Source organism: Myxocyprinus asiaticus, chromosome 16 (assembly GCF_019703515.2).
Source record: "Myxocyprinus asiaticus isolate MX2 ecotype Aquarium Trade chromosome 16, UBuf_Myxa_2, whole genome shotgun sequence".
Classification (NCBI taxonomy): Eukaryota; Metazoa; Chordata; class Actinopteri; order Cypriniformes; family Catostomidae; genus Myxocyprinus; species Myxocyprinus asiaticus.
Window position 1 is genome coordinate 30,207,643 of NC_059359.1, and position 26,826 is coordinate 30,234,468.

General features: G+C 39.6%; 1 protein-coding gene across 1 annotated transcript in view; it reads left to right on the forward strand.

Annotated features, from left to right (window-relative positions):
• LOC127453571 (collagen alpha-1(XIV) chain-like) overlaps positions 1 to 26,826 on the forward strand; it is a 191,407-nt gene that overhangs the window by 119,289 nt on the left and 45,292 nt on the right. Inside the window, exons 35-40 of the mRNA XM_051720027.1 lie at positions 5,691 to 5,849; positions 6,572 to 6,649; positions 7,540 to 7,626; positions 12,644 to 12,697; positions 15,967 to 16,062; positions 16,209 to 16,262. Of these exons, the coding sequence (XP_051575987.1) occupies positions 5,691 to 5,849; positions 6,572 to 6,649; positions 7,540 to 7,626; positions 12,644 to 12,697; positions 15,967 to 16,062; positions 16,209 to 16,262 (528 nt within the window). The remainder of the gene's footprint in view (positions 1 to 5,690; positions 5,850 to 6,571; positions 6,650 to 7,539; positions 7,627 to 12,643; positions 12,698 to 15,966; positions 16,063 to 16,208; positions 16,263 to 26,826) is intronic.

The window sequence follows — 26,826 nt, forward strand, 5'->3', positions numbered from 1 at the left end:
ACAATTCTTTGCTACGAGAAGTGCTGAATTTTTGTTTTGCATTACAAAGTCGATATTGCTCTTTTATGCCTGCCTGAGGGTCTGTCCCTGGAGGCATAAAGAAGCTCTCTTCACTGGTCTACCAGTACGATCCACAGATTCTGTGGAAATAGTCTCATCTGCTCACTTACTTGAAAAGCAATCACAAGAATCTTGATAGGGGAGTGGGTAAAAAAAACGGACAAATAAAGCACTGCATGTTTAAGAGGTGATCGAGGAATTGGAGCTTTTGGCTACAACCAAGGGGTGAAGGTTTGACTGATTTTTCGAGCATGATCTCATGAAAATTACATGACTGTGGCGACATTTTTGCAAAATTATGTTATGTGGTTCGGAGATGAAATGTCCACTGAGTGGTACTAAATACAGTTGTGCTCAAAAGTTTGCATACCCTTGGAGAATTGGTAATATATGTACCATTTGTAAAGAAAACATGAGTGAGCAGGCAAAACACATTTCTTTTATTTCTTATGGCATTCATATTCAACTGTAGGTTATAACAGAATGGACCCTGTTCAAAAGTCTGCATACCCTTAGTTCTTAATACTGCGTATTGCCCCCTTTAGCATCAATGACAGCGTGCAGTCTTTTGTAATATTTGTATATGAGGCCCCAAATTCTTGCAGGTGGTATAGTCTTGCATAAACCGCATGTTTGAGATCTCCCCAGAGTGGCTCGATGACATTAAGGTCAGGAGACTGTGATGGCCACTCCAGAACCTTCACCTTTTTCTGCTGTAACCACTGGAGGGTCAACTTGGCCTTGTGCTTAGGGTCATTGTCATGCTGGAAAGTCCAAGAGCGTCCCATGCGCAGCTTTCGTGCAGAAGAATGCAAATTGTCTGCCAGTATTTTCTGATATCATGCTGCATTCATCTTGCCATCAATTTTCACAAGATTCTCCGTGCCTTTAGAGCTCACACACCCCCAAAACATCAGTTAGCCACCACCATGCTTCACAGTGGGGATGGTATTCTTTTCACTATAGGCCTTGTTGATCCCTCTCCAAACATAGCACTTATGGTTATGACCATAAAGCTCTATTTTGGTCTCGTCACTCCAAATTACAGTGTGCCAGAAGCTGTGAGGCGTGTCAAGGTGTTGTTGGGCTTATTATAACCGGGTTTTTTGTGGCATTGGCTCAGTAAAGGCTTCTTTCTGGCAACTCAACCATGCAGCTCATTTTTGTTCAAGTATCGTCGTATTGTGCTTCTTGAAACAACCACACCGTCTTTTTCCACAGCAGCCTGTATTTCTCCTGAGGATACCTGTGGGTTTTTCTTTTTATCCCGAACAATTCTTCTGGCAGTTGTGGCTGAAATCTTTCTTGGTCTACCTGACCTTGGCTTGGTATCAAGGAATCCCCGAATTTTCCACTTCTTAATAAGTGATTGAACAGTACTGACTGGCATTTTCAAGGCTTTGGATATCTTTTTATATCCTTTTCCATCTTTATAAAGTTCCATTACCTTGTTACGCAGGTCTTTTGACAGTTCTTTTCTGCTCCCCATGGTTCAGTATCTAGCCTGATCAGTGCATCCACATGAGAGCTAACAAACTCATTGACTATTTATACACACTAATTGCAATTTAAAAAGCCACATGTGTGGGAAATTAACCTTTATTTGCCATTTAAACCTGTGTGTGTCACCTTGTGTGTCTGTAACAAGGCCAAACATTCAAGGGTATGTAAACTTTTGATCAGGGCCATTTGGGTGATTTCTGTTATCATTATGATTTAAAAAGGTGCCAAACAACTATGTGATAATAAATGGCTTCATATGACCATTATCTTTAAATAAAAGACTCTTTTCAAAATTTCACAATTTCTGCCAGGGTATGCAAACTTTTGAGCACAACTGTGTGTGTGTGTGTATATATATATATATATATATATATATATATATATATATATATATATGATTTTAATACAGTTTTATTGGTTTTATTTCACTTTTGTTGCACCTGTGGTGTTTCCGGTCTAAAGTGAATCGGGATAGTCTGCTGTAAGTTACGATATGTCATTGTCTATGTTATATCTTTGTTTCAGGAAGGAATAAGGAAAAATTGACAAAAAGACTCCTGTTTATTGTACAGTATTTATGTGTGTCAGTGGGAATTTCATACACTATTACTCACTTCAGTTTGGCTTCTGAGTGAAACAAGTTTGCTCATTGCATTTTACAATATGAGACCTTTCCAATGATAAATAACGTATGGCTATCTCATCTTTTTTATGTTTTTAACAACTCTGAATATAATTGTTGTGATAACAAATTTGCAAATTATGATAACAAAACAGTTCTAATTTGTCAGTAAATTAAAAGTCATTATTTAAAATTGGTAGGATCAGCTATATGCATTGTAAAGTCCAGATTCTAAGCTTTAAAATGACACCTATTTTGTTTAGATCAAGCAAGTGGTTATTAATTTATTACATCATTATTATTATTTAAAAAGAATTCTGCATGGAAATTGTTTTTGGGTTTGGGACTGTTCATCTCCTTGTGACGGCATCAGCCAATCAGCGTTGTCATGACGTCACTTTCGTGTGGTTCCAGAGTGATTAGTTACATGGCATTTATGACTCTGTTGACTGGCTCAAAAATCTGGCTTTAGAATTGAGCACCTATGACCAGAGATGGGAGATTTCAAATTGCATACTCGACCAGCCAGCTGAGCAGCTGCCGTTGAGATGAATGGCAATGCTAATGGATAGCTTTTTTTTCTGTATATTCCTCCTTGGCTACAACAGGCATGAAGCCGGGAGCATGAAATGGGCCAGTTGATCAGGAAGGAGATGTGACCCACAGCAGCTGAGCTGAAAAAGGAGTGATGCTGACCTCTGCCACTCCTGCTTAGCAGGTCATCAGTACCACTGGCAGAGTAGTCCAGACACTCATAAACAAACTCAGCAACACTTTCAGGTTAAACACATGAAGCACATGGACCTCTCATCATCTAAACTGCATGTCACTAGTGCAGCTGCAGAAACACCTGCTGCCTCATGCACCTATATTTTTGTGGGCAGTCCTGATGTGTATGCATCAATCTGTGTTGTTTTTCTATGTAAACATGCACTAGATGGACGTATTTGACTGTTTTGCTGTTTAATATTTTTGACACCGTGTTAGGTTAATAATAATAATAATAGTTTGGCCAGGACACACCCCTACTCCTTACAAGAAGTGCCCTTGGATTTTTAATGACCACAGAGTGTCAGGACCTCAGTTTAACATCTCATCCAAAGGACAGTTCCTTTTTACAGTACAGTGTCCCTGTCACTATACTGGGGCATTAGGACCTACACAGACCACAGGATGAGCACCCCCTGCTGGCCTCCCTAATACCTCTTCCAGCAGCAACCTTAGTTTTCCCCACGTCTCCCATCCAGGTATTGGACAGACTCAACCCTGCTTAGCTTTAGTGGGCAACCAGGCGAGAGCTGCAGGGTGATATTACTGCTGGTTTAAGGTTAAAAATATCTTCAACTGTTAAAAATGCATCTCAACACCTGCATTTACTCTATTCGTTGTGGTGCACCTAGCTTGATTTAGTGCAACGATGTGCTCTGTGTGAATGGCCCCTAAATTTAGACTTGTGAAGAATGGGGGATTTCTGCCACAGCGTTTTTGATAAACAATTTTATTTACCTACAGTAACTTTGCTAATCATCAAAGACACACACACACATTGTTTATTTATATATTTGTTTGTAGATTCATTTATTTATTTGTTTCTTGATTGGTTTCTTGATTTGTTTATTAATTGATTGCATTAAAAATCCACCTGGTTCAAAAATCAGAGGGGCTATGTGCCTGATGTTTCTGGCTGAGAGAATAGGAAGTGATATTCAATATGAAAATACAGTACATATTTGCCAAAACGTAGCCACATTGCCTCACAAACTTAACCCTGTTTTTGCTACTCTGATAGAAAAGTTTAATTTGTGAAGAGTCTCCCTTCTTAATTCTTTATAATTGATGTTAATGTGAGACTCCACAATAATGAGCTTGGTCTGAGTCTGCTATCAGCCAGCCTGTCTGACAACACACACACACACACACACACACACACACACACACACACACACACACACACACACACACACACACACACACACACACACACACACACACACACACACACACACACACACACACTTGCAATTGCATCCAGTCAACTGGAGAAAATTGAGTTTTAGACTCAAAATCCATTAAGAGGCGACGTGTGCCGTCTCATACTAAAATCAACTCTGACACACAAATATGAACTTTTTCTAACTCAATATTAGCTTGTTCTGTTTTAATTTTGGCTTTGTTATTTGGAGACAAAATTACAGTTCCCTCGTCTCACTGTAGTGTGGTACATGGCAGTCTGTTTAACAATAGCACACATTGTAAATCACGAGAGACACAGATGATAGACATGCTGAGGTTGATTTGGTTTTCACTGGAGTGCATTGGTGAACTTAATCTGTTCCATAACTTTCATGTTCATGTAAGCCTAAGGAACTTTGAGACTAAAAGGTTTTATAGTTAACTTAGTTTGTAGTTGTTTTGAATTTGAAATTTTAAAATGGTGTTTAACATGGTGATGAATAAAGGATAGTTGTTAGCGATGTACAATATGTCTGTGACCATGATTATATAGGCCAATACTAGAGTTTTTCATTTTTGGTGAAGAAAAAATAGTGCATGTTCGTGCTAAACTCACCGCCATTATGCTAGAGTTCTGGGTGGTTGACAGGGCGTAGTTGTGTGGTTGCTAGGGTGTTTTGGGTTGCTGCTAGGTGTTTGCTGGGTGGTTGCTAGGGTGTTCTGGATGCTTCCTAGATGGTCAAAAGAGCCCTCCTCTAAGTACAGTGGCAAGAGAAAGTATGTGAACCCTTTGGAATTACCTGCATTCACAGTATGTATAAATTTGTCTTAACATCTGGTTTGATCTTCATCTAAGTTACAATAATGGACAAACAATCTGTTTTAAATAATAATACAAAATATTGTATTGTTCTTGTACATCATTCAAGTGTTCACAGTGTAGGTTGGAAAAAGTATGTGAACCCCTAACAAAAGCTAGAGTCAGGAGTTGGCAAACCTGCCATACAATTAATGAAATGAGATTGGAGGTGTGGGTTAGAGCTACTTTAACTTATAAAAAGCACTAAAACATTTTGAGTTTGCTATTCCCAAGAAGCATCTGCTGACGTGGACCTAAGCATGAGCAAAAGTTATAGTTATGCTTGCCTTAGAAAGCACCACTAATTAAAGATTGTTTTAATATTGTTTTAATATATTGGTCAGATAAATTATGTGCATTGATTTGATATTGAAAGCAGATAATGACTTATTTTTTCCAATTCAAACAATGTACTCTTTTTCTATGCCAAGATTCCGAAGTACTAATCGGTTATGAATCTTATATACTGTACATTATGAAGTTTTGATTTCTGATTTCACTTAAAGCTTTAGTTACAAACCTTTTTTATTTAAAAAAAAATACAAAATTGTATATATTTATAATATTCACCATAATATCGGTTATTGGACATAATATAAAAATAGATATTGGCTATCAATATCAGTCAAAATGTCTATATCATGTTTCACTAACAGTGATTAAATATTATGGATTCCTTTCTGTCTCATCTAGCTTCATGTGGCCATCAGCAAAACCACAGCCAAAGTGGTGATCGACTGCAAGACAGTGGGAGAGAAACCCATCAGTGCTGCAGGGAACATCACTATTGATGGAGTGGAGGTTCTGGGACGCATGGTCCGTTATCGTGAAAGGAGGGACAACTCAGCTCCGGTAAGACCAGAGACCCATCGGCCTCAAGACAAAGTGCAGATTAATCCTCAAGGCTGACTTTTACACAGGACTGAAAGAATCACCCATTTAAGCCTACAACAGGGCAAGCTTTTGTCTCTTAGTGACACAAAGACCCAGTATATTAGGGTGCTACTGAGGAGCTGTATTTGTTTGGAGTCTGAAAATTGCATAGCGATGGATGGTCGGAACCTCTCTTTAGAGATACAAGACCTTTGTAGTACAATCATCATCTCAGATTCACTTTTAATAATGATGATGATGATATGGAATTCAAAGCATGGGTTCTCGTTTAGAGATGGTACTGGCAAATACAGACTTTATGCATTTGGGTTTTTCCATCAAAACTTTAGATCATTGTGTCTAAATGTGTAGGAGTGCTTCTGATTTAATTTTCCACCAGGGGTGCCAGTGAAACTGATGAAATTAATAGTCTTTTTGACTATGATTGTAGGAGTTGTAATCTGAGTTTGTGCAGCGCAAAAGTCCTAAATGTAGTCCAAACAAATAATCAGATCATTCTTAAACAAGGATTTTTGTAAAACACGTAAAACTGTGCTTATTTAGATTTTGTTCATCAGCAAGGAGCTCCCATAATATGTTAATGCTTGTTTGTTTTTTTTCATAAAATGTTTATTATACAGTAGCATGTTGATAAGATTAATATGCTATGTGTGTGTGTGTGTGTGTGTGTGTATCCACAGTTTCAGCTCCAAATGTTTGACATAGTCTGTAGTACCTCATGGGCTGGGCGTGATAAGTGCTGTGAACTACCAGGATTGGTAAGAGCTGACTAATCAGTATTTATTCTAATTATGTCAACAACTCTCTGACAAGACATGTTACAGTCTAATCAGCAAAGCTGAAGTGAGTAATTTTTTTAATGTTAAAATACTTTCTCCTATCCCAGTATAATGTGTAGAGACATCTTTAAGTAAGCCATCCATTCGTTGATTGCTCTAAAAAAGTGTAAACACTGTGTTTCTGTGGTGCTATCAAAACATTACTCTGTTTGAGCACCCTGTTCAGCCAGACACAGCAACATTGGCTCAACCTATGGTATGAGTTTAGGGGTAGGACTTTCTTTTTGTCTGATCAGTCAAAAGCAGATAGGGGAAGTGTTTGAGAAAATGGTTTGAACAAAACGTATTGTTTCAATTCCATTTTGTAGTGCTGGTGTGCAGAAGTTAAATTTTTCAGCTTTTAAAACTACAGACCAGTATCTGGTTAATCCTAGGAAATCCAGAGAAATACCAGACATTTAGTCCCAAACAACCATACGTCCATCTGATATCTCAACAGTCTCTTTCTCTCGTTCTATCTCTGTCGCTGTCTTTGTCTCCTGACAGAATGTTCTCTGAGTGGTCTCAAATCAGCCATTCTGGCAACTGTCCTTAATTTTAAAGATCCATGATCGCTTTATAAATAATTTTATTCTGTTGTAGTGTAGCAGACAAATAGACTTGGTTCTCCATGGATAAGAAGCACAGTATCTCCAGATCTCTTGCCGTGTTTGTACGCTTATGAATTAATGACTTAAGGGAATTGCACAGATGCCGATGGTTGACTTGGAGAAATAATGTTCTGTTAGTCTTATAGAGACGAGATAGTGTGGTGTTCAGAGGTGTTTGGAGGGTTGTTCGACATATTGTTTTGTTTGGGCTTCCCACAGAGAGTAGAAGAGGACTGTCCTGCAATGCCCCTTGCCTGCACCTGTTCTCAGGACAGCAAAGGACCACCCGGACCCTCCGGACCACCGGTGAGACCACGATCTGCCCCTTTCATTTAAACCCAACCTTAGTGCAGTGCCTTATATTAATGTCCAAAAATAAAGTCACATATTTAAGATACCGGGGGATAAAACTGAATAATTTAGGAATCGACTATTAAAAAAAAAACATATCGACCCCATCTGCATATAAGGGGGAATATTTAGTGTACCCCTCAGTGTCTATGTAGATTACGACCCTGTTTATGCCATGTGGTTATCACGTTGTCATATGTACATGGGTGCTAAACTAGCTCACATAATTTAATATAAAATCTAGCTCACATATTTTAGCATAAAACTGGCTCACTTAGCTTGGTTGTGCAGAACAAGCTAGTATCTATGGCTTTGTTCACACTGCATGCAAATCCGATTTTATTTTCAAATCCAATCTTTATGACTGACTATCCGCATGATAATTTTATAAGTGATAAAATCTGGTCCATTTGTAGACATTAATCATTGTATCTAGAGTAGCTGGTATAGAAATCATGTAAGTGTCAGCATAATGAAAAAAGACTTTCCCATACAACAACTCTGAGTAGCTATCAATGTACTATTAACAAATTTTGCATTTGCAAATGTCCATCTTGAACGTAAGCTACAAAACCACCAAACTCATTCAGTTGTTCACTATTCTTTACATAGTGATTGTCACATAGTTCACTAAGAATAGGTGAAACTGACTTTGTTCAGACACAGCTCCAGGCAAAATTGTGCACTTTGTATGATGTTTGACACGTGTTGCTTCCTGATTGACAGAAAAGCTCATTGAAATCCAATCCGATCATTCAGTTTTTTTTTATCGGATTTTAAACCACATATGGATTTGGTTTGGATTGGGTTTGTAAACATCGAAATTCATGTGGGGTTTTGATGTTCAGACAACAAAAACTAAATGGATTTGAATCAGAAATGTAAAAAAAAAAAAAAAAACATTTGCTGCCTGTCTAAACATGGGATAACATGTTATCCTATATTATGTAACTCTAATGATGCACACAGTAGAAATGTTTTAGAACGAATATTTATTTATTTCTACAGGACCACAACCAGTCACAACTGTTATGTGACTTTCACATGAACTGATTACACAAGGAACAATTTCCTGGAGCAATCCAAGGATAAGTGCAAGCTAGTCTTATTGAATGAACATTATTATAACTACATTTCTGCAAACCGACTTTAACGTGTCTAATTCTACGTTTCACCAGAGTTTCTTGAAATGAACACTAGAGGCGCTACAACAACTGTGTTTTATTCACTTTCACACAAATCATGACTACAGCAGCTATCAACACCTATTTTTCCACACTATTACTCACACACTGCTATGTTATGATATCAAAACACTTTTACTATCATTTAAAAAACTATACATTTAACTTGTATTACAGACTCACCAACATTTACACACTTAATTCAATGTGATTAGCTTCTGCAGTAGCTCACCTCATAAATTGTTTGACTTTGGACTCAGAAGATCGCAGTTTGAGACCTGTCAAGCATGAAAGCTGACACGTGAGACTAAAGTGTCATAGAAGCGACACAAGATGCTTCCAAAAATTTGCTTTTCATTTCCCATCATGTTTTTGGACAATATCGGTTAGGTTTAGGTAGGTTTAGGTTATAGGTAAAGATGTCTGTTTTGTGTCTACATCTCATTTAATTTAAGAAATCTTCTGGTTAGGTTTAGGTTAACGTTTTAGGTTAGGGATGTAGGTTTTACTCATTAAACTGCAGCCAAATGTGTCAAAAAGCACAAAATTTTGTTTTGCAAAAATGTTGCCACGGTCACGTAATGTTCATGAGACAAAGCTGGTTAAGTGCCTTACTCAAAGGCACAATGTTGATGGTTCATGGATTGCTCCTTGTGGTTATTAAACCAGAAACCTTTCAGTTTTCAGGCTTGAGCCTTAAGGAACCGTTCACACCATACGCCAAAAGTACACATGCACTAGACATTTTTTCAGCATCTTGTGCTGGAGCGCCGTGTTTTTAGATGCCGTGTCTAGTTAAAAAGAGCTTTTAATAACGCATTTCGAGGCACCTGTGTTTTGCTCTATTTGTTTTGCTGCATCTAGCTTTTTTGAGCACAAGAACAGCTTCGATCTGAACGGCCCCTTAACCACTACGTGTTAAGAAGAAGCATAAAGAGATTCAATAGATAAAATGAAAGGGGGAGAGCATGTAGGAAAATGAGAGCATTAGCATCAGATTGCTTAATTCAGCCCATGCTGCATGGTCAAACTCGATATGGTGGGAACAAATAAATGAACTCATTTGGAAGGCTGCATCATACACACACTGAGGGAAAATGCATTTCTGATGCCTCGAAAAGGCCATGCTGTATAAACACCAGTCCTTTTGAGAAAGTCATTATGTGGAGAGTGATTTATCAAAGCTGATTAGTCCACTCCTGTCCTGTCCTTGTTTATACATTCCCTCATCCGTACAAGCCCATTTCCACGTTCAGCCTGCACCAAAAGCGGTGATAGCATTAAAGCGATTGCATTTCAGTTCTGTATACATTATTCCTGCATTTTGATATTAAGATTACTGTTATACAGGTGCATCTCAATAAATTAGAATGTCGTGGAAAAGTTCATTTATTTCAGTAATTCAACTCAAATTGTGAAACTTGTGTATTAAATAAATTCAATGCACACAGACTGAAGTAGTTTAAGTCTTTGGTTCTTTTAATTGTGATGATTGTGGCTCACATTTAACAAAAACCCACCAATTCACTATCTCAAAAAATTAGAATATGGTGACATGCCAATCAGCTAATCAACTCAAAACACCTGCAAAGGTTTCCTGAGCCTTCAAAATGGTCTCTCAGTTTGGTTCACTAGGCTATACAATCATGGGGAAGACTGCTGATCTGACAGTTGTCCAGAAGACAATCATTGACACCCTTCACAAGGAGGGTAAGCCACAAACATTCATTGCCAAAGAAGCTGGCTGTTCACAGAGTGCTGTATCCAAGCATGTTAACAGAAAGTTGAGTGGAAGGAAAAAGTGTGGAAGAAAAAGATGCACACCCAACCGAGAGAACCGCAGCCTTATGAGGATTGTCAAGCAAAATCGATTCAAGAATTTGGGTGAACTTCACAAGGAATGGACTGAGGCTGGGGTCAAAGGCATCAAGAGCCACCACACACAGACGTGTCAAGGAATTTGGCTACAGTTGTCGTATTCCTCTTGTTAAGCCACTCCTGAACCACAGACAACGTCAGAGGCGTCTTACCTGGGCTAAGGAGAAGAAGAACTGGACTGTTGCCCAGTGGTCCAAAGTCCTCTTTTCAGATGAGAGCAAGTTTTGTATTTCATTTGGAAACCAAGGTCCTAGAGACTGGAGGAAGGGTGGAGAAGCTCATAGCCCAAGTTGCTTGAAGTCCAGTGTTAAGTTTCCACAGTCTGTGATGATTTGGGGTGCAATGTCATCTGCTGGTGTTGGTCCATTGTGTTTTTTGAAAACCAAAGTCACTGCACCCGTTTACCAAGAAATTTTGGAGCACTTCATGCTTCCTTCTGCTGACCAGCTTTTTAAAGATGCTGATTTCATTTTCCAGCAGGATTTGGCACTTGCCCACACTGCCAAAAGCACCAAAAGTTGGTTAAATGACCATGGTGTTGGTGTGCTTGACTGGCCAGCAAACTCACCAGACCTGAACCCCATAGAGAATCTATGGGGTATTGTCAAGAGGAAAATGAGAAACAAGAGACCAAAAAATGCAGATGAGCTGAAGGCCACTGTCAAAGAAACCTGTTCTTCCATACCACCTCAGCAGTGCCACAAACTGATCACCTCCATGCCACGCCGAATTGAGGCAGTAATTAAAGCAAAAGGAGCCCCTACCAAGTATTGAGTACATGTACAGTAAATGAACATACTTTCCAGAAGGCCAACAATTCACTAAAAATGTTTTTTTATTGGTCTTATGATGTATTCTGATTTGTTGAGATAGTGAATTGGTGGGTTTTTGTTAAATGTGAGCCAAAATCATCACAATTAAAAGAACCAAAGACTTAAACTACTTCAGTCTGTGTGCATTGAATTTATTTAATACACGAGTTTCACAATTTGAGTTGAATTACTGAAATAAATGAACTTTTCTACAACATTCTAATTTATTGAGATGCACCTGTATGTTCTGAAGTCTTTCCTATGATTATACTAGCAGCTCGGATCAATTCAGAATGTCCTTTTAAAGTCATCACGTGTGTCTCAAATGAATATTTATGCTTCTGCCTTCTCACCTTCCACTATCAACAGCAGGTTTTCCTAAGTGTGTTTAGGTAAGCTCATGAATCATATTTGCCCAAGCCTTTCCACTATATTCTTCAGTGATAAGATCTACCTTATTGCAGCCGTAGCCCTTGAGGATGCAATTAAAGTAAACGGGAAGAGGAATTGGGGGAAACAGGGTTAAATTACCAGTGGTTGCCTGCAGCATTGAGGGCAAAAGTTTATGAGGGTCATAAGCAACCAGAGGTTGAGGTTGGATAAGGCTGTGATAAGGTGGGATAAGGCTAATTAATCGAACTGATATTCTGAACTATTCTAAACCCATTACAAACATTTTTAAATACAAACATTTTTAAACACTGTGGTAAACTAATTGGTTCTTTAATACCCATGCTAAAATAACATAAGTATGAAATTCCAATTCTGGTCCAGGCTTGCTTAAGCTGGTTTGTTGCTGATCTAGTTTTTTACCCTGTCGACCAGCATGGTCTTTCTGTTGAACCTGGAAGTCTTTCTGATTAAGCTAGTTAAGCCGACTTTTGGAGTAAAATACATATGGCATTCAAAACGCAACATATGTTGGTGACCAGCCATGTCTTTTCAGCAAGGTTGATGAGCAGTCCAGTATTAGTCACAGTGTTTATAATGGCTGTCTTGGAGACATGCACCAGCTTTGGTCATTATGAGAACTTCTTTGCTTGTCCTAAGTCTTTTTTGTTTGTGTTTGTCTTCTAATTGTGTGTGTCTCACTCTCAGGGCGGTCCTGGTATAAGAGGTTCAAGAGGAGATCGAGGGGAGCCAGGCTTGATGGTAAAGTACACCCTGCCATCAGTAACATATGCTTTTACAGTATCCCATTTGTGAGGCCACCCAGAGTTTGGCCCCACCAAACCTGTTTAACTTTCCTAAAGAGTAGGCACTGGACAATGACTTAAATTGCGGAAAATCTATAAATATACACAATGCATATGCCTGTGTTGTTTCTGGAGGGTGCCAGTATTTTCACGCCAATCTGGCCTTGCACTAACAGTCCCTCCAGCAGTTTTTCAGGTGTTGTTCTGAAAGATCACTTTGTTTGTTTGTATCTCTTCATTCAGCTGTAGCTCCCTCTTTAGTTAAGTCCCTCAAGATGCCTCTGTCCATGCACAGAATGCACCATGCTCTGGTCCAAATAAAGTCATGCTGGGGCAGACATAAATTCAAATTCACACTGCAAAGTTTTACTCATTATTAGCAAATGAGTGCCTCTGAGGAGTTTGTCACATGTTAGACTGTGACAAATAGCTTTTGCTTCTCTGATTATTGCATTCACTGATGGAGAAGGAGACTGCAGGGCATTCACACTTTGTTTCAGCAGCCCAGCTTGTGGTAGGCCTGAAATGTTATATAATTAAATTGAGAAAATTAAAGGCAGTTAAAGCAAAATCATGTTAATGGGGTTACAATTATTTATTTATGGTGTTTTTTAACTCAAAACTTTTCTTATTTTTTTTAAAATATTTTTTTTTATGTATTTTTACACATTGAAGATGTACATAATGTATTTAAACATTTGGGGTTCCACTTTGAAAACTGAATTTATTTTGCTTTATTCTAATTTAATGATTTTTTTTTCCCATTATAAATTATATTATCAGTACAACAATTAAAGTGAAAAGTTGAAACAGAGAGGGGAATTCACTAAGAATGAATTGCGCCCGGTAAAATTGCTGTTTATATGCATGTACTGTCTGCACTCATTTAGCGCCTGATTCACTAACATGCCGATCAGGCAACGGCACAAACGCGCCCACAAAACCTCTGCTGAACGCAATTTGCATGTGCAATTCTGATCTTGCGGGCCAATTCTGAGTGCTATATAGCGAAGGATACCACAGACCACTGCATTTGACACATCGTGCCGGGACTATACAGCATCAGTGTGATCCAGACATCTAAATCATCTCTTAAACATGCCAAAAGTTGACTAAACATTGACTAAATGCGCATCTGGATATATGGCAGGTTATAACGCTCTTCTTCATTACTTGATCATTATTTGATTGTTTTAAAATGTTCACAAAAATCTCTTTTAAATAAAATGTTTTCTACTGTCTGCTTTCATTTGGCAGTAATAGCTAAATGTAAATTGCGGCAGTGCAATTTCAGTGCTGATTGCGCCTTTTTAACTAAATTGCGGGTGGTTAGTAAATAAGACAGTTAGTAAATACCACGCGCAAAAGTGCAGCAACTGTTTAGTGAATTCATATTTGGTGTGTCCCATTCATGCTTTAATGCCAGCATGCACTCGAGCTGGCATCAGCTCCACAAGTTTGTGCCAAACCTGATGATCCATGTTATTCAGCATGATTTGAGAATGTTCCAAAGAGCATCTTGTGTGCTTCAATGGAAGTAAGGAAATCTGGCATATTGTACAAAGGAGTTAACATGGTCAAAAAATTGCTTATTGACCTAGAAATAGTACAGAATTGTACATATTTTAGAATCAGAATCAGAATGAGCTTTATTGCCAAGTGTTCTCACGTATACAAGGAATTGTTTTGTGATGATAGGAGAAACAAGTGCACACAGAATATTACAGTGATACACAGAATATAAAACAAGGTAAGAGTATAAATAGACATACATATTATAGGACATATAACAGAATGGTGTATGCACATGTGCAAGTGGTAATGTATGTGCAAGGTAGGGGTATGTACAGTTATTGAATTAAATATGTGAATTTACATATGCACATGAGATATGTATTTTTTATTATTGCACTATAGAGGAGTCCTGATGCAGTTTAATTGTTTATGTGGAAAATGGCCTGGGGGTAAAAACTGTTCTTGTGCCTGGATGTCCTCAGTGCTCTGTAGCGCCAGCCAGAGGGTTTCTATCTACATTTCCTCACTCTGGAGACATACAGGTCTTGGAGGGTGGGCAGGGGGGCACCAATAAATGTGGGGGGATTTCTCCTGAAGTCCACTATCATCTCCACTGTTTTGAGTGTGTTCAGCTCAAGGTTGTTGTGACTGCACCAGACAGCCAGCTGTTCAACCTCCAATCTGTATGCAGACTCGTCACCGTCGTGGATGAGGCCAATGACCGTGGTGTCGTCTGCAAACTTCAGGAGTTTGACTGTGGGGTCGTTTGCAGTGCAGTCATTTGTGTACAGGGAGAGGAGAAGTGGAGAGAGAACGAATGCCTGAGGAGCACCAGTGCTAATAGTGACGGTCCCGGATGTTAGTTTTCCCAGTCTCACTAGCTGCTGCCTATCTGTCAGAAAGCTGGTGATCCATCGACAGATTGGGCACGGAGAGCTGGGTCAGTTTGGTTGAGAGAAGATCAGGCATGATGGTTTTGAAGGCTGAACTGAAGTCCCACAAATAGGATCCTTGCATAAGTTCCAGGTCTGTCAAGGTGTTGCAGGATATAATTCAGTCCATATTGACAGCATCATCTACAGACCTGTTTGCTCGGTAAGCAAACTGAAGGGGGTCCAGCAGGGGTGTTGTTGTGTGTGTGAAGTGAAGATCAGAGTGGGGGAGGGGTGTGAGACTGGGCTTTTCAAACCTGCAGTAAAACACATTCAGTTCATCAGCCATTAGTTGACTCACTACAGAGCAAGGGGGAGGTGTCTTATATCTGGTGATGCTTTTCAGGCCTTTCCACACAGATGCAGGATTGTTGGCTGAAAATGTATTCATTATTCATTCTTATTCATTTTACACCATAATGTTTCTTTGTTTACATTTTTTTCTAAAATCCTAAAACAATCCAGCTTTAAATTCAAATTTGAATCACAAATTTTCAGTGTGGATTCAGAATTTTGGACCCCACTGTATGTTTTATACTGTTGTAAGACACTATACCCAATTTGAACACACATATACATAAGTTTTTTGTTTACTCTGTCAAGATGTGTATTCTTGGTATGCATCTTCTTGTATATACAGTATAATATATGTAAGCGCTCAGAGCCTCTGTAAACCAAAACAAATTCCTTGTGTGTGTGAGCATATTTGGCCAATAAAGCTCTTTCTTATTCTAATTTTAATTTAAGATGGTGTCCTATATCTAACTTTATGTTCAAGGGGCCCCAAGGGTCACCTGGTGTGATTGGACCTCCAGGACCACAAGGACCACCAGGTCCTCAAGGGCCAAATGGACTGTCCATTCAGGGGCCACCGGTAAGCTGCAGAACCATCCCATCGCTGTCTCAGCATATTAGGCAATGTTTTTTTAAATATAAGAAATATACAGTCACATGTTGTTTCTTATTTTATCTTGTTTTTCCCTTTTTTCCTTTTTTATTTTCCAATTTCTCTCTCCTCAGGGAGTTTCAGGAGAGAAGGGAGAGAAGGGTGAAACAGGTCTGCCTGGTCCTCAGGTAAGAAAATATATTTATATATCGCCCGCCAGTCTCATCAGCACTTATACTGACAGCTTCATAACACCCACACTCATTAGATAACCTCGTCCAATCTGTAATAGAGTTATAATTATCGCAGTGCCATGGGTGTCTGCGTGTGTGCTGCTGAGTTTGTGTAGTATGTCTGCGTGTACAAGTACATTTCTGTGTGTTGAGTGATAAGCCATGCATGTGTGTTTGTTTAGCTTATCTTAAATTAAGGAAGGCAGTTCTTCGAAACACAGAACATGTGTCTTAATGGGACATGCAAACACAGATAATGTCCTTCAGTTGGCAGCTTAATAGAATCAACTAGTGCCTTTATGAATTACTCAACATTCCTGAACTTAGCTTTAAGACTTGCTTGTTAGCACAGGAAGTAAAGTCTGATAGGAGAAAGTGTTAGAGATATGTTTCTGTGAAATAAGCATTCTTTTGATTTGATTTATCATCTTGTTTACAGAAAGAAATTGTTTTCTCATGTTAAGAATTATGGCTGGATGATATATTAAACATTCACAATAGATACAAAATGCTTTTCCTGGTGATATAAAATTAAGCAGCATCAAGAATAATAAGATTTGAACAAAACCTGTTTGGTTAGAAAATTTCACAGATTGAAAAAATTCACCCTTTTAAAAAATTATAATTCTCATATGATTTGCTCACCCTCATGCCATCTCATTCATATGATTTTCTTTCTTCTGTGGAAAACAAACAAAGATATTTTGAAGGATGAAGGATGTGTTTTTCTCCATACAGTGTAAGTATATAATGTAAATGGGGTCCAAAATGTTCAAGCTCCAGAAAGGACATAAAGGCTGCATGAAAGTAATCCATACAACTTGAGTGGTTTAATCGATGGCTTCTGAAGTGATATGATAGCTTTGGGTGAGAAACAAAGCAAAAATTCAGTCCATATTCACCAAAATTCTTCACTTCTGCCCAGCTCTCCACTGCATTTTCATGAGAGAAGCTCGTTCAGCTTCTTCGCTTTTGATGCATGCGTGTTTGGATATTTTCACAAAAACGTAGTCAAGTCATTTTATTTGTATAGTGCTTTCCGCAACACGCATTCTTTCAAAGCTGCTTTACAGAAAATTATGTTGTAACAAAAAATTATGCTTTAATGCCTTAAAGTCCTTATTGTGTGGTTTAAATATATAACGAAATTTAAAATCATGCCTTAAAAATTAGTCTTTTGGCCTTTTATGCAAATTAAGAGCAAATTCATAGTTTGTCTAAAGCAGATGCTCTTAGATTTTTATGCCTCTGAAGTCTCTTTCAGAAAGTTGTTCAAATTCTCCCTTTTTTCTGACAACCAACTGCTGGTTTTTTAAATTTTGTTGGAAATGTCACCCTAGTACTTCTAAAACATTCACAGTGACAGTTCCATTTGTTGAACAATGGCTGTTTGATGTGAAGCCAATGACAACCACTCCACAAAAATCTTCTGGAGTTCTCCAGGGTGACAAAAAAGAACACCCTGGCTTTTTGACCAGCTGCCAGTGGTCAAAGTACAAACACACACACACAAAATAAAAACATTTCTCAGCCTTCCTACAGTATATACAATTGAAGTCAGAAGTTTACATACACCTTAGCCAAATACATTTAAACTCAGTTTTTCACAAGTCCTGAAATTTAATCATAGAAAACATTGCCTGTCTTAGGTCAGTTAGGATCACTATTTTATTTTAAGAATGTGAAATGTCAGAATAATAGTAGAGAGAATGATTTATTTCAGCTTTTATTTCTTTCATCACATTCCCAGTAGGTAAGAAGTTTACATACAATTTGTTAGTATTTGGTAGCATTGCCTTTAAATTGTTTAACTTGGGTCAAACATTTTGGGTAGCCTTCCACAAGCTTGAAGTTGCTGGAATTTTGGGACATTCCTCCAGACAGAACTGGTGTAACTGAGTCAGGTTTGTAGGCCTCCTTGCTTGCACACCTTTTTTCAGTTCTGCCCACAAATATTCTATCGGATTGAGGTCAGGGCTTTGTGATGGCCACTCCAGTGCCTTCACTTTGTTGTCATTAAGACATTTTGCCACAACTCTGGAGGTTTGCTTGGGGTGATTTTCCATTTGGAAGACCCATTTGCTACCGAGCTTTAACTTCATGGCTGTCTTGAGATGTTGTTTCAATATATCCACATAATTTTCCTTCCTCATGTTGCCATCTATTTTGTGAAGTGCACCAGTCCCTCCTGCAGCAAAGCACCCCCACAACATGATCCTGCCACCTCCATGCTTCACGGTTGGGATGGTGTTCTTTGGCTTGCAAGCCTCACCCTTTTTCCTCCAAACATAACTATGGTCATTATGGCCAAAAAATATTTTTTTTGTTTCATCAGACCAGAGGAAAGTTCTCCAAAAAGTAAGATCTTTGTCCCCATTTGGAGCAGTGACTTCTTCCTTGCTGAGCAGCTTTTCAGGTTATGTCAATATAGGACTTGTTTTACTGTGGATATAGATATTTGTCTACCTGTTTCCTCCAGCATCTTCACAAGGTCCTTTGCTGTTGTTCTGGGATGGATTTGCACTGTTCGCACCAAACTACGTTCATCTCTAGGAGACAGAATGCATGGTATGATGGCTGCGTGATCCCATGGTGTTTATAATTGCGTACTATTGTTTGTATAGATGAACATGGTACCTTAAGGCATTTGGAAATTGTTCCCAAGGAAGAACCAGACATTTGGAGCTCCACAAAATTTTTTTCTGAGGTCTTGGCTGATTTCTTTTGATTTTCCCATGATGTCAAGCAAAGAACCACTGAGTTTGAAGGTAGACCTTAAAATACATCCACAGGTACACCTCCAATTGACTACAATTAGCCTATCAGAATCTAACTGGCTAATTGCCTAAAGGATTGACATAATTTTCTGGAATTTTCCAAGCTGCTTAAAGGCACAGTTAATTTAGTGAATGTAAACTTCTGACCCACTGGATTTGTGATATAGTCAACTAAAAGTGAAACAATCTGTCTGTATACAATTGTTGGAAAAATTACTTGTGTCATGCACAAAGTAGATGTCCTAAATGACTTGCCAAATCTAAATGAAATCTGTGGAGTGGTTAAAAAATTTGTTTTAATGACTTCAACCTAAGTGTATGTAAAGTTTTGACAACTATACATCTACAGTGAGATGGATATCCTCCCTTAAATAAAGTTAGACTGATCTGCACTAAGCAACAGATAACTGGGGCTGTCCACAGGGGGTCATGCATCATCATGCACTTTGTTTTTGATGGGGCACCAGTAGCATTCCTATCTATCTATCTATCTATCTATCTATCTATATATATATATATATATATATATATATGGGGGGGTTAAAAAAAGTAACAGTCAGTATCTGGTGTGGCCACCAGTTGCATTAAGTACTGCAGTGCATCTCCTCCTCATGGACTGCACCAGATTTGCCAGTACGTGCTGTAAGATGTTACCCTACTCTTCCACCAAGGCACTTGCAAGTTCCTGGACATTTCTGGGGGGAATGGCCCTAGCCCTCACCCTCCGATCCAACAGGTCCCAGACGTGCTAAATGAGATTGAGATCCAGGCACTTCGCTGGTCATGGAAGAACACTGACATTCCTGTCTTGCAGGAAATCATGCACAGAACGAGCAGTAGGGTCATGTCAAGATGAGCCTGCAGGAAGGGTACCACATGAGGTAGGAGGATGTCTTCCCTGTAACGCACAGCATTGAGATTGCCTGCAATGACAACAAGCTCAGTCCGATGATGCTGTGACACACTGCCCCAGACCATGATGGACCCTCCACCTCCAAATCAATCCCGCTCCAGAGTACAGGCCTTGGTGTAACGCTCATTCTTTCGACGATAAACGCCAGTCCGAACATCACCCGTGGTGAGACAAAACCGCGACTCGTCAGTGAAGAGCACTTTTTTCCAGTCCTGTCTGGTCCAACGAAGGTGGGTTTGTGCACATAGGCGACATTGTTGCCAGTGATGTCTGGTAAGGACCTGCCTTACAACAGGCCTACAAGCCCTCAGTCCAGCCTCTCTCAGCCTATTACGGACAGTCTGAGCACTGATGGAGGGATTGTGCATTCCTGGTGTAACACAGGCAGTTGTTGTTGCCATCCTGTACCTGTCCCGCAGGTGTGATTTTCAGATGTACCAATCCTGTGCAGGTGTTGTTACATGTGGTCTGCCACTGTGAGGATGATCAGCTGTCCTTCCTGTCTCTCTGTAGCGCTGTCTTAGGCATCTCACAGTATGGACATTGCAATTTATTGCCCTGGCCACATCTGCAGTCCTCATGCCTCCATGCAGCATGCCTAAGGCACGTTCACGCAGATGAGCAGGGACCCTGGGCATCTTTCTTTGGTGTTTTTCAGAGTCAGTAGAAAGATCTATTTAGTGTCCTAAGCTTTTATAACTGTGACCTTAATTGCCTACCATCTGTAAGCTGTTAGTGTCTTAACGACCGTTCCACAGGTGCATGTTCATTAATTGTTTATGGTTCATTGAACAAGCATGGAAAGCATCATTTAAACCCTTTACAATAAAGATCTGTAAAGTTATTTGGATTTTTACAAAATTATCTTTAAAATACAGTGTCCTGAAAAAGGGACATTTCTTTTTTGCTGAGTTTATATATATATATATATATATATATATATATATATATATACAGTTGTGCTCAAAAGTTTGCATACCCTTGGAGAATTGGTAATATATGTACCATTTTTAAAGAAAACATGAGTGAGCAGGCAAAACACATTTCTTTTATTTCTTATGGGATTCATATTCAACTGTAGGTTATAACAGGGTGGCACAATCATAAAACAAAACATGGCAACAAAGAAAAAAATGAAATGACCCCTGTTCAAAAGTCTGCATACCCTTAGTTCTTAATACTGTGTATTGCCCACTTTAGCATCAATGACAGCGTGCAGTCTTTTGTAATAGTTGTGTATGAGGCCCCAAATTTTTGCAGGTGGTATAGCTGCCCATTCGTCTTGGCAAAATGCCTCCAGGTCATGCAAAGTCTTTGGTCGTCTTGCATGAACCGCACGTTTGAGATCTCCCCAGAGTGGCTCGATGATATTAAGGTCAGGAGACTGTGTTGGCCACTCCAGAACCTTCACCTTTTTCTGCCGTAACCACTGGAGGGTCAACTTGGCCTTGTGCTTAGGGTCATTGTCGTGCTGGAAAGTCCAAGAGCGTCCCATGCACATCTTTCATGCAGAAGAATGCAAATTGTCTGCCAGTATTTTCTGATAACATGCTGCATTCATCTTGCCATCAGTTTTCACAAGATTTCCCGTGCCTTTAGAGCTCACACACCCCCAAAACATCAGTGAGCCACCACCATGCTTCACAGTGGGGATGGTATTCTTTTCACTATAGGCCTTGTTGACCCCTCTCCAAACATAGCACTTATGGTTATGACCATAAAGCTCTATTTTGGTCTCGTTACTCCAAATTACAGTGTACCATAAGCTGTGAGGCATGTCAAGGTGTTGTCAGGCATATTGTAACCGGGCTTTTTTGTGGCATTGGCGCAGTAAAGGCTTCTTTCTGGCAACTCGACCATGCAGCTTATATTTGTTCAAGTATCGTCGTATTGTGCTCCTTGAAACAACCACACCGTATTTTTCCAGAGCAGCCTGTATTTCTCCTGAGGATACCTGTGGATTTTTCTTTTTATCCCGAACAATTCTTCTGGCAGTTGTGGCTGAAATCTTTCTTGGTGTATCTGACCTTGGCTTGGTATCAAGAGATCCCCAAATTTTCCATTTCTTAATAAGTGATTGAACAGTACTGACTGGCATTTTCAAGGCTTTGGATATCTTTTTATATCCTTTTCCATCTTTATAAAGTTCCATTACCTTGTTGCGCAGGTCTTTTGACAATTCTTTTCTGCTCCCCATGGTTCAGTATCTAGCCTGCTCAGTGCATCCACGTAAGAGCTAACAAACTCATTGACTATTTATACACAGACACTAATTGCAATTTAAAAAGCCACAGGTGTGGAAATTAACCTTTATTTGCCATTTATATATATATATATATATATATATATATATATATATATATATATATATACAGTTGTGCTCAAAAGTTTGAGGGGCTCTGTGAGGGCCATGCCATCTGTTGCAGGGCTCCCTGTTCTTCTATTCTATTCTGTTTGCAAAAGGAATGTTTGGGAGTATAAAATGTATATTTCCTATTGAAACACTAAAGTAGCAGATATAAATAACCATATTAAGACAAATGTTTTTATGAAATATCTCATGTGACTTTTGCACAGTACTGTATATATATATATATATATATATATATATATATATATATATATATATATATATATATATATATATTAGTATAAACATTTTCTGATAACTTTAGTTTATAAAATATATGTGAAAGCTGTTGGTCTAGTGGTTGAGTTTAGTGATTAAGCGAACCTAGGTTCTAATCCTTTCCATATACACAGTATATACTGTGTATGTGTGTGTGTGTGTGTGTGTGTGTGTGTGTGTATATATATATATATATATATATATATATATATATATATATATATATATATATATATATATATATATAGTGTCAAATTTCAGCACTTTCATAATCTGCGATTAATTGCAATAATAACTACAAAAAATGAATTAATCGACTGACATCACTAATATATATAGTGCATTCAGAAAGAATTCTTAGCAGCCTTATGCTAAAATGCTTTATTTACACTCCATACCCCTTAATGACAAAGCAAAAACTAGATTTTTGATAACTTTGCAAATTTATAAAAAATATCAAAACTGAAATATCACATTGACATAAGTATTCAGACCCTTAACTCAGTACTTAGTTGAAGCACCTTTGGCTGCAATTACAGCCTCAAGTCTTTTTAGGTATGATGCGACAAGCTTTGCACACCTGGATTTGGGGATTTTCTGCCGTGATCCTCTCAAGCTCTGTCAGGTTGGATGGGGACCATTGGTGGCCAGCCATTTTCAGCTCTCTCTAGAGATGTTTCGTTTGGGTTCAAGTCCGGGCTCTGGCTGGGCCACTGAAGGACATTCACAGAGTTGTTCCTAAGCCACTCTTGTATATTCTTGGCTGTGTGCTTAGGGTCATTGTCCTGTTGGAAGGTGAACCTTCGACCCAGTCTGAGGTCCTGAGTGTTCTGGACCAGGTTTTCATTAAGGATATCTCTGTATTTTGCTGCGTTCAGCTTTCCTTCAACCCTGACCAGTCCCCCAGTCCCTGCTGCTGAATAACACCCCCACAGCATGATGCTACCACCACCATGCTTCACCGTTGAGATGGTATTGCGCAGGTGTTGAGCGGTGCCTGGTTTCCTCCAGACATGAGTCATGACACTTGGAATTGAGGCCAAACAGTTCAATCTTCATTTCATCAGACCATCAGTATGAGAGTCCTTTAGGTGCTTTTTTGCAAACTCCAAGTGGGCTTTCATGTGTCTTGCACTGATGAGAGGCTTCCGTCTGGCCACTCTGCCATAAAGCCCAGATCGGTGGAGTGTTGCAGTGATGGTTGTCCTTCTGCAAGTTTCTTCCATCTCCACACATGATCTCTAGAGTACAACCAGAGTGACCATTGGGTTTTTGGTCACCTCTCTTATCAAGGCCCTTCTCCCCCGTTTGGCTGGACGGCCAGCTCTAGGAAGAGTCCTGGTTTTTCCAAACTTCTTCCATTTAAGAGTTATGGAGGCCACTGTGCTCTTGTGAACCTTCAATGCAGCTGGAATTTTTGTGTAGCCTTCCCCAGATCTGTGCATGTACACAATTCTGTCTCTGAGCTCTGCAGGCAGTTCCTTTGACCTCATGGCATGGTTTTTGCTGTGATATGCATTTTCAGCTGTGAGACCTTATAAAGACAGGTGTGTGCCTTTCCAAATCATGTCCATTCAATTGAATTTGCCAAAGGTGGACTCCAGTCAATGTGCAGAAACATCTCAAAGATGATCCAGTGAAATGGGATGCACTTGAGCTAAATTTCAAGTGTCATAGCAAAGGGTCTGGATACTTATGTGATATTTCAGTTTTTTCTTTTTAATAAATTTGCAAACTTATCAAAAATCAGTTTTTTGCTTTGTTATTATGGGGTATGGAGTGTAGTCGGTAATTTCCATTTTTTGATCGTTAAAATATCCAAATTTCTGACAAATTCAAACATTGTCGGACACAATGTCCGGTGAAAATATTAACATGAAGCATCAGCAACCTCTTTATTTCATGCCACAAGTGTACAGCATGATGTAGGCCTGGGCAATATGACGATGTTATCGGATATCGACGATGTCTTACAAATCTCCCTATGTCGATTTCGACACTCATTGACAGACGATGATCGACAGTATCGGTAAATAGCAAAACCATGGATCTGGAAAGTCAGCAGATATATTAAACATTAGCCCAGGGTGTAAAATTTGCACCCGCCATCCACCAAATGCAATGAGGCTGAATCCAGCTCCTTATTCGCAAGTTCCTCATCTAAATATGGGTATTTTATGCATGGGTAATTTTGCAAAAGTGATGGATGACCTGTAAGACATATCGGAATAACACAAGACAAGAAATGCTGTTAAACACAAAGACACAGGCTTGAAAAAACACAATTTATTATATTTTTAAGAACAGACAAAAAAGCCATCAATGCCCTTGTCTGATACGCTGTTTGTTCGGCGGTGTGCAGTGGGAGCGTCTCGTGGAACATTTGCATGTAAAGAGTTATCACTCTTTCTTCTCTGTTTCAGTCATCTGAAAACTGTTTGCAAAAATAGTGTCATCTGTGTGAATTCTGCAAATGACCTGAGACCATCTCAGGAGGTGCTCGAAGCTTAGTTCGCTTTATTTCCATGGAGCAGTTCGCGCTTCAAATGCATTGGGAACGCAACTTTGCAGGTTTGCTCAAATATACTGTATTTTTGTATTAAAGAAACAAAGACGAAAGTGATTAAATCATTAAATAATACAAGACCACATTCACCTTGAACCTAAAATTGAGTTCTATTTTCTTTTCTTTAGGCAGCATTACCTGTATTAAACGAAACGAAATGCAATGCAAACACAAATTCGATAAGAACACACATTTGGCAGCATTATTTTGCGAACACAAGGAAATTTAATAGGCTTACACCTAATATAAAACGTCTTGGTTACTGTTGTAACCTCCATTCCCTGACGGAAGGAACAAGACGTTGTGTCGATGTGGTTGGGGGGGAAGACAAGACGTACTTACAATGGGAATAGGTCGCATCAGCTGTTTTGAAAATTAAATTTCACTTAGCTGGGACCAAGATATATTCGCGCCAGGGAAGGTGTTCTTTCCCCCACAGAGAAAAGACACCGTGGAGACCACATCCTGCCCAAAGGGAGGTTAACATGTGGAGAGCACACCACATAGACTTTCCCACGGGGAAGTACCACACATGGAAAGGAGTCCCTGTCCTACCTGGAAGGTAGGAGCTCTACATGCGCAGCAACTGGTGGCAGACATGGGTTTACCATCAGGGAAATGCCACCGGTGCTCACAGCACCCCGGGCAAGCATGGTCATCAGCTCCGTGTCTTACTGGCCGATTGCACCAGATGGTGGGAGCCCGGCCGAGTCCTCAGACTGCAAAAGCCCGCTCTCCAATGCTGTGATCGATACCTCATCCTCATCTCGAGCCCCGAATGAGACATTAACCCTGCCCTGGGGCGAGCCGCCTGACCCATCCATGAACTCGACCGGTGGAAACGAGCATGCTGGGGAATGGGAGGTCCGTGGGGATTCACCCGGCTGAAATGCTCCCATAGAAGCCGGCAAATAGCCCCCAGCGCCAGCCACCGTGGCCTTGTGCATGTAAGCAGAAGGACCAGGGAGGGGAACGGCTGGAGTGGCTTTCCCTCTATGAAAGAAAGAAAGCCGTGATTGCAACGTTGCCATGGTCATGTTCTCACAGTGAGAACATGAACCATCAACGAATGCTGTCTCAGCATGACTACGACCCATACACGTGAGACAGTGATCGTGGCCATCAGAGGAAGAGAGATACCGACCGCACCCAGGAACTGCACATAAACGGAAAGTAATCTTTAAAAAGACATTCTCTGTCAGTGCTTACTCTTTTAGAGAAAATAAACTCTTTTAGTGTGGCTGCTGAAGCACCCAGGGGCGTTCTTTGCACATATCTGTGCGAGAAGGGAGAACCCGCTGTAATGCGGCATATATCCAACAGCCTTTTTCTACACTGTTTAGAGGTGAATGGAATGCTAGTGGATTAGTCAACACTGATCAACTCCAAAGAACAAATCTGAATGAATGGATGCAAGCCGTCTCCTTTTATACCCATATGTCCGGGGGAGTGGCATGCAAATTCCACTCGCCAATTCTCATTGGCCTTTTCTCAAATATCAGAGGTGATTGGGGCTCCCAAGTTCGACCCCTAGTGTCTGTACATCGACACAACTTCGAGTGAGTGACCGATAGGGAACTGGTGTTTTCTATTAGTTTAAGCACAGACTAAGTGAAGTAACAAACTGTTTTAGC